Source organism: Balaenoptera physalus (assembly GCF_965194825.1).
Source record: "Balaenoptera physalus genome assembly, chromosome: 11".
Taxonomy (NCBI): Eukaryota; Metazoa; Chordata; class Mammalia; order Artiodactyla; family Balaenopteridae; genus Balaenoptera; species Balaenoptera physalus.
This window is the reverse complement of record NC_138896.1, coordinates 110,527,322-110,536,062: the sequence shown is the minus strand read 5'-3', so window position 1 is coordinate 110,536,062 and position 8,741 is coordinate 110,527,322. Positions and strand designations below refer to the sequence as shown.

Here is an 8,741-nt window from a genome sequence, read left to right as displayed (position 1 = left end):
GTGGTGGCCCCACTCTGGGTGTCAGCTGTCCCTTCTCCCTGCTGGCGGCTGAGGCAGGGGAAGAACCTGCTCACCGGCGGCCTCAGCAGGGTGCCTAGGGAGGGTCTGGAGCCCTCACACGTGGCCCGAAGCCTCCTGAGACCCTGCCCTGAGGCTGGCCGAGCCCTGGCTGTCCTGAATAAGCGAGGGCGCTGGATGGGAAACGATGACGGGAGGGCCTGGTCTTCAAACTGGCCATATCCTCTTTGTTTCTCCCTAGGAACAGGGAATGTTCGCGCAGATACGTGCAGCAGGGTGCCCTCCGTGGAGACCTGTTGACGGCGATACGATCATTTGGACCCCGTGCTCGCCGTGTGGAAGAGAAGCCCGCCCAGGACGGCTTTAGCAGGTGAGGACCAAGGAGAAGGGGAGGCCATCCGGGCCTGGTATAGCAGCTCCCGGCACTGCCCAGGAGCCCAGGCAGCTCTGCCTTTCCACATGCCTCCAAGTGCCGCGGCGGTCCTCACGGTCACGTCACAGCAGGGCTGCTGTGCTCCCGGGCACCACACCTGAGGTCCTGGCAGGAGGAAGGGGCGAAGGCAAAGAGCAAGGCAGCCGCACCTGTCCATTTGTATTACAGCTTTCCCGGAAGACCCACCCAGCAGACTTCCCCCTCGTCTCATGGGCCGGAAGCAGGCCAATGGTCACTCCTAATTACAGGGAAGGCTGGAAAATCGCTACTTTTTACGTGCACATCGCTGCCCAGACAACAGTGGGGTTTTGTTAGCTCAGGCAAAGGTGGAATGGCCCGTGGGGAGGACTCGGCCCCCCCGCTAGATGTGGGGGGAGGGTGTCAAGTTTTCTGCGGCTCCTTGGAGACCGGCCCCCAATCTCTTTCTCAATTTGAGCCTGTCGTGGGAACCAAGGAGAATAAGGACATGGTCAAAGCTGGCCTCTCTGTGCAGCGAGGTCGCCGGCCCGGGCGAGGCCGTCTCTGCCTGGTCCCCTGGCGGCCCCATGCCAGTCGGTGGTCGGGGAAAGGCGGGGCAATGGGCGAGAGCCTGGCCCAAGGAGCCCTGCCCCTCGGCGGGAGGAGGGACAGCAGGCGGCTCCAAGGACCGGTAGGTGCCCCGCTTGGCTAGTGTTCACGGCACCAGCCCCCGGAGCCCACTCCGCGCCAGGCCTCACCACCCAGCCCTGAAGAAGACCCCCACTGCCTTCCCGGTCCCCAGGGAGCCGCGTGGTGACAGCAAAGGTCCCCGCCCCTCTGGCCTCAGCTGTAAACTGGGGACGCAGCGACACTCCCTCCGGGTGGTGAGGCCCAAGAGGGCGTGCGCACAGCTCCTGACCCAGGAGAGCACGGGGGGGGGGGGGCAGCGGTGGGAGCCAGGTGGCTGTGAGGTGAGGGCGGGACCAAGGTGGTGAGGGGACCACACGGCTCCGGGCCCCGCTCACAGCCGCAGGGCCCGCTGGAGCACACGCTCGTCCGCCACCTCATGGGGCAGCGTCACCACCAAGCCCCCATCCTCCTGCATCGTCTGGCAGATGATCTCGTAGGCCTTCGGGTTCCCGGACCAGCAGCGGCGGGCCACCTGCCGGCGGGGCGGGGAGAGGGCGTGGGCGTTGGTGCCACGTCGGCGGCGGGTCCGTGGGTTCCCACGAGGCGTTCCCAGCTCACACCTCCTCCTCTCTTGGCCAGAAAACTGATCCACCCACCTGTGACGACGTGACACTGGCCATCCTTCTGCCCGGACTCCTCCCCCCACGGGCAGGGGCTCCAGGCCAGGCCCCCGGCGTCGTCCCCAGAGCGCACGGACCTCGGCTCTGCCTTCAGACCTCTCTCCCGCCCGCTTCCTTCCCTCCACCCGGCCCAGCGTCCTCAGGGCCCCCTGGACGGTGGCCTCGGCACTCCCCCCGCCTCTTGCTGCCTTCCTGCCACTCCCCACCTCCCCCAGCCATTCCCTCACCGCCTCACTGCCTTCAGGACGCCTCACTGCCTTCAGGACGAGGACCAGCCCCCTCTGCTGGGGCTCCACCCCTCCACCCTCCTGGGCCACCCAAGTCTAACCCTGGCGCGGGCTTCCAAGCCCCTCCCCATTCCACTCACATCTGCAAATACCCCCATCACCCCCGACCTCGCATTTGTGCCGCTTCCCCCTTCAGGCCTGCGTGGCCATCGAGAGGGATGCAGCCCTGCACCACATGCGCACAAGCCAGCAGGCTCGCAAGCGACACCGCCCGGGCCCCCTGCGGACACAGGCTGGGCTGGAAAGAGATGCAGCCGTCTGAAGGGGAGGGAAACCCTGGCGGTGGCTGGCGGGGGCTCCGGACTGTTTTCTGGGAGGAGGGCAGGGCACTGATGGGGAGGGCCGGGCGGTCACTCACTCCATTGGACACGTCCCAGCTGAGCACCATCTTGGCCTTTTGCTCAGCCTCCTGGGTCCCGTCCAGCACAAGGCCGAATCCCCCGTTGATCACCTCGCCCCTGCGAGAGGCAAAAGGTTCCCAGGTCAGGCTGGGTGCGACCCTGCGAGGGGCAGGCCTGCTTCGGAGGCGCTGTCTGGGGAAACAGCCCTGCAGCCCGGAGCCTGCCTGTGCCGAACGGCCTGAGGGATGCAGGCAGCCCACTCGTGCCTCCGCGCTCCACCCACAGACCCCAGGCCCCCCTTCAGGGCCCCCACGTGTCGCCTCCGTGGGGGACGGGACCACCTCTTCCGTGGTTCCTGCCGTTCCACGTGGCTCTCTCTTCCTGCCGTCCTTCGCACTCTGCCTTCCTGTACTCGCATTTGGGGTCCTGATTACGTGATTTGAGGGCCGACTTCCTTGATGTCCAGCATCTCTTGGACCAGCTCCTCTCCCGGGTTTGGTGTGTTCTGGGGTCACGCGTGTCTTGAGAGCCGTCATTCGAATCTCATCATCCACGTGTGCCAGTGCCCGTCCTCTCCCGCTGTCTGCCCCGCAGTTTTTCCCCACCAGCCACGGAGACTGCGTCCTTCCTGAAGCCCCTGGATCCGTCCTCACCCTCCACGTCTTTCTCAAAGGCTCCTGCCCAGCTCACATCCCTGACCCTCCAGCCCCTTTCGGTTACACACGCGAAAGATTCGGAAACGCCCTCAGTCTTGTCAGCTCCTGCCAGGTTTCACTGCCAGGCTCCTCCCCATGACCCCAAGCCCTCAGGTCTCAGATCCTCTGGCCCCTCCGGCCTCACCCGCTTCTCTGCCCAGCTGGACCCTCCTGACACCCTCAGCCGGTTCCCACCAAGAGGGTGAGGACCCGCTGCCCCATCCCACCCAGGGAGCGGAAGCGGAACTCCTGTGCCCGGGCCCGCGTCCCTGCAGCCGGCAGCCCTGTGCCCGCGAGCGGGCTCCCAGCACTTCCCGTGGCCCCTATGGTGGAGGAGGCTCTGCACGGATTCAAGGTCATCACCACTCGCCTGTCAGAGGCTGGTGCCGGGGATCAGAGGACAAAGCAGGCGGCAGCCGCAGTCCTCTGACCAGAGAGGACTTTCGGAGATTAGAACGACATCTTCCGTTCTGGTAGCCCGAAGCCCAGACGGTCAGAGGGCAAAGGTGCTCAGCCCCAGGTGACCTCTGCAAACCCTGCCTGGAGCAGTCCTGGGCCCAGGAAGACAGCAAGAAAGGAGGACCTGTATCTCGGAGCAGCTGCTGGACAGAGAACGGTCCCGTGGAGAAGGACATAAAAGCAGAACCCTATGTCACATGTAACAAGAGTCAGTGCCAGATGTACTAAGGAAGGAAGTACTCAACGTTATAAGATGAACAAGAACATGCAACTCAGGAACAAGACCCTGGGAGAGAGCGACTCAAAGCAAAACAGCAGAGTCTGTAATTCTTGCCCACCAGCCCGGCAGCCCTGGGTTTCAGGCAGTGATACCGGCCAGGGCTGAAGAGGTTATGCAAACAGGAATCTTCATGCCGGGAACTGTGGCACCCACAACGCACACACAAAGCGGTTCACGTTCACAGGAGGGGTGCCTCGGCGGGTCAGGGGGCGGGCCTGTCCTGGCTCCTTCACAAGTGACTGTGGGTGGGTTTGCTGGGAACCCCAGGCAGAGTCACACTTTGGGTGCAGCTGCCTCATAGGTGGGACCATCGAGATGATTCGACGAGTGTCTTTGGAGACACCCGTGCACAGGTCGCGCACCATAGGAGCCTTAGCTGCCGTGACTAATCTCCACCGCTAGCCCGCAAAGCATGCTGCTATCATGACCATTTGTCCAGGAGAAACAAGCTCCTTGGGGAGCCCCATGCACAGCCGGGTTCGAGATATGCTCTAGTGAGGAAACAGTATCAGTATCCAGACAAAGACGGTGCATTTATTCCTCAAAGACGTGAGGCCCCGGGGCTGGACCGGGTGTGAGGACATAAGGCGGGGACACAGGGACTGAGGGGAAGGCTCAGCACTGACGGTGAGGCCCGCACCCTCCCGCGCGGCTCCGGAACTGGCCGCACCCTCCCTGGAGGGACGGAACCACACAGTCTCTACGCAGCCGTCCAACCCGCCGAGACCAGGGACCGACTGCGGACTCTCCCACTCTGCGCCCTGTCTAAAAGGAGCAGACAGCACGGACCGCGGGCCAGGCAGCACAGGACAGACCCCAGCACACAGTCAGAGCAGACTGGGCAGAGCAGGAACCGCAGAGCGACCCAGTGGCGACACTGACCAGCTCGGAATCGGGGAGCCAACAGATAGTGGAAAAACTGAAAGCAAACTGAGAGGTATCAGGGTGGCTTATGACTTAGAAACTTGCTTTTCCACACAAGAAAGCAAAAACTATAGCTGGAGATGGAAGGAAGAACAGGGGTGGGATAGATTTTTCCCGCTGATTATCGCGGGAAGGTTTGCAGCAGTATCTGGTGGATTAAACCATGCACGTGTGTGTCTGATGGGTTCTAGATGAATCTGAGGCACTTTCCACAGGAGCCTTCGAGGGCGGCCTCGACCAAGGGCCTCGGTGCCAGTGCCTCGCCAGCCGCACCCTGTCAGAACCTAGGGGGCAGCCTGGCGGTGAGGGGGGACCCCGCTCTGGGAGCCCCGTGCAGGGTCAGCGGCGAGCAGTGTCCCGAGGCCTGGTGTCCTGCACACTTTCTCGGAGGCTCCGTTCTGCCCTCTGCGGTCCTGTCACCAATGTCGTGAATCCAGGGACAACAGATCTGGGTCCAGATCCGGCTCCACCACCACCTCTGGCCCCCTTCAGAGCTGCTTTTGCACCTGCAGCATGACTCAGCAAATCCAGTGCCAAAACACCAGGCGCTCTCTCCCGTCCTGGTTTTCCCCAGCCTGTGTCTCTGAAAGGACACGCGATCCGATCACATTTTCCATTCATGAGAGCCACCTGACCGGGCTGCAGCTTGGAATTCCGGCCTCGAAGGGCCCAAGGCCAAGCCAGCCCCCGGGGACGCTCTGGAAGCTGCAGCGTGAAGGACTTGGCTCTGGAGGGCAAGTCCAGGCTTGATCCGGCCAAACCGGGCTCAGAGGTCGGCTCAGAGGTGGCCGGGCCTGGGCAGCCCTCCTCCTCTGCGGGGCCATGGCGCCCCCTGCTGCTCTGAGCCGGGAATCCCACGCAACCAGAGCTCCCCAGGCGACCCCCCGCCCAGAGGCCACGCACACAGGTGTAGCCCCAGCTGCCTGCTGCCTCAGTTTCCGCATCTGTAGGTGCATTTCTCTTCCAAGAGTAGGTGAGAGAGGGGATTCAAATGCTTGCCATGCTGTCCACTTGCAGTAAACATTAGTTATTCATCGTTCTTAGCAGCAAATGTGACATCATGGTTTATAACAAGAAAGACGTATTTGGTCTTTGTCCACTGCTCCTGGCACAGAGCTCCTAAAACCCTTGGAATCTCCTGTGCTGAGAGGGATGAAGGTGTCTTTCCTTATGTCGATGAGGTGACTCTGGGAAACCACCCAAGGATGGGGCTGGATGCCAGCGGAGCCACCGTGTGATCAGAGGCCTGGAACGTGGGTCCCAGCCCCTGACCTTCCGGGAGGGGAGCGGGGCTGGAGGTGGAATCAGTCACCAGTGGCCCGTGATGTAGCCAATCACGCCCGCGTAAGGAATCCTCCATAGAAACCCCAAAGGAGCGGGTTCAGAGAACGTCCAGGCTGGGGAGCCAGAACGCTTCCACGTGCTGCCGTGCCCGGCCCCAGCCCCACAGGGTCCCTTTGGGTCCTCAACACGTGTATCTCCTCATCCGGCTACGGATTCACATCCTCTGATATCTTTTGTAATCAATCAGAAATCCAGTGAATAAATGGGTTCCCTGCATTCTGTGAGCTGCTCTGGCAAACCAGTGGAACCCGAGGAAGTGGCTGCAGGGACCTCTGATCTGCAGCCGGTGGGTCGGAAGCACAGGTAATGCTGTGGACATGTGACTGGAGTCGGCGGGGGGGACGACGGCCCGGTGGGACCGAGCCCTCAGCTGTGGGATCTGACGTTATCTCTGTGCTGACAGTTGGAATTGAGTGGAACTGCAGGACACCCAGCCGGTGTCAGAAAACCCCCTCGTGTAGGAGTTGGGTGCAGAATTATAGGGACGTCCCCATGAGGGAACTGCATCTGTCGCCCAGAAGGGAGCCTCCCAGAAGCCCTAGCTCCCTCGCGGCGTGGGCGGGAAACAGGCCTGGCTGGGCAGAGCGGGGCCAGGACCCAGGGAGCCCAGAACCCAGGTCCCCGCCTCCCAGCCCAGCCCCTGGCGGAGTGAAAGGACGGGGCCAGGACAGTGCTGAGAATTCCCTGGAAAACATCTGTGAAAGCAGCATGAAAACGACAGGAAAGGATGGTTTACGGCGTCCACAGCAGGCCTTGGTGTCCCGCACGACGGGTGAGACCCCAAAGGTGGGGTGTTGGGCAAGGCCCCCCATTTCCAGCTCACACGAGGAGCCCTCAGTAGCGGGAGCTCCGGGAAGCAGGCCCAGGACCCTGGAGGAGACCCCTGAGACTTCCACAGGAGCCCCAGCTGCACCACCGGCCCTCGGAAACCTCCTTACCAGCCGACACCCCCGCCGTTGTGCAGGGCAACCCAGGTGGCTCCCCGGAATGCACCTCCCACGAAGTTCTGCACGGCCATGTCTGCGGAAACAGAGCCCCGTTAGCCCCCGAGCAAGGCGGCCAGGCCGGGCCAGGGTCTGAGGGACGGATGGGAACGAGGCAGGGCAACTGCAGGAACAGGAGAAACTTGTATTTTCAGAGCCAAGCAAAGCAGGATAATGAACAAGTGCCCGACGAGCACTGTCGCCCCCTGCTGTCTTCTCTCCGGCACCAAGTGCCAGGTACAGCGCCCCAGAAGCACGAAGGACAAAGGAATTCAAAGGGATGTGCTGGCGGTTCTAGCTCAGACGACACAGAGCGTCAGTCCCACCCTTAGAGCAAACACGCTAAAGTCTGGGGGGCAAGCTGCAAATTACCGACTGTCCTTGGCCCATCAGAGGCCTGAGGTCCCAGGGCGGCCAACTAACCAGAACTCTGTGGGGAGGCAGGCACCTGCACAGAAAATGGAACCTGTGCCTCACTCGTGTCTAAGGACTTGCTGAATGACAAGCCTGAGCTTGCCTGAGACTGAGGCCCCTGGGGACACGGACAGAACGGGTCGGCACCTTCTGGCGGGTTCTTCCTCCAAACCCCCACTTGTGCCCACAGAGAAGAGGAGGGGGTCCTGGGAATACTTTCCTCCTAGTGCAGGGCTATGAGATGCAAGAAAAGCAGCTCTAGGACCTGGAAAAGGCCAGGGAGCAGATTCTCCCCTGCAGCCTCCTGAGACGTCACAGCCCTGCCCGCACCTCGACTTAAGCCCCGAGAAACTGACTTCAGACTTTAGACCTTCAGAACTGTGAGGGAACACATTTGTGCTGTTTCCAGCCTCTAAGTTTGTGGTATGTTGTTACCGTGGCCAAAGGATACGAATGTAAACCACATTAATATCAGAGAACTTCAGAGCCAGCAGTATTATCAGGGATAAAGAGGGACATCACACGATGATAAAGAGGTCAATTCTCCAAGAAGAGACAATAAACCTAAACAAGGCCACACCTAACAACACAGCTTTAAAACACACATGGCAAAGTGGATGAGAACTGAAAAGAGAACAGACAAATCCACACACACAGTTGGGAACTTCATCACCCGTCTGTCAGTAAGTTATGGAACAAGTCAGCAAAAGGTTAGTAAGGATCTAGACAACACGAACAGCACCACCAAGTGACTTGACCTAACTGACGTTTAAAGAACAAGCCCCCGAGTAACCGCAGAATACACCTTCTTCCCAAGTGCACCAAGATCGACCACGTTCGGGGCCACAATACAACCCTTCGCAAATTTAAAAGAACAGAATGAATACAGAGTAAGCTCTCAGACTATAATGGAACTAAATCAAAAGTCAGTAACAGAAAGATATCGGAAAAATCTCCCCAAACTTGAAAATTTAAAAAGATACTTCTCAATAACTCATGGGTCCAAGAGAATGTCTCAAAGGAAATTTAAAATATTTTGAACTGAATGAAAATAAAAATATATTATGTAAAAATCTGTGGGGTGCAGCTAAAGCAGTGTTTAGAGGGAAGTTCATAGCATTAAAATACTTTTATTAGAAAAGAAAAAATGTTTAAAATCAGTAACCTCAGCTTCCACATCATGAAACCAGAGAAAGAAGACCAAATTAAACCCAAAGTAAATAGGAAAAAGGTCATACTAAAGATTAGAGTAGAAATCAATGAATTTGGAAGCAGAAAAGCAATTTTTAAAAATC

General features: G+C 59.6%; 1 protein-coding gene across 6 annotated transcripts in view; it reads right to left on the bottom strand.

The window, feature by feature from the left end:
* Nucleotides 1-597: 597 nt before the first annotated feature.
* Nucleotides 598-8,741, bottom strand: part of UROC1 (urocanate hydratase 1) — a 40,664-nt gene continuing 32,520 nt past the window's right edge. For 5 of the 6 annotated variants that reach the window (XM_082413963.1, XM_082413966.1, XM_082413964.1 and 2 more), the window contains 3 exons: nt 6,988-7,069; nt 2,365-2,464; nt 598-1,571 (listed from right to left, as the gene is read on the bottom strand). In XM_082413963.1, coding sequence (XP_082270089.1) covers nt 1,431-1,571; nt 2,365-2,464; nt 6,988-7,069 — 323 coding nt within the window. In that variant the 3' untranslated portion in view covers nt 598-1,430. The other variant, XM_082413962.1, reaches the window with a different exon arrangement.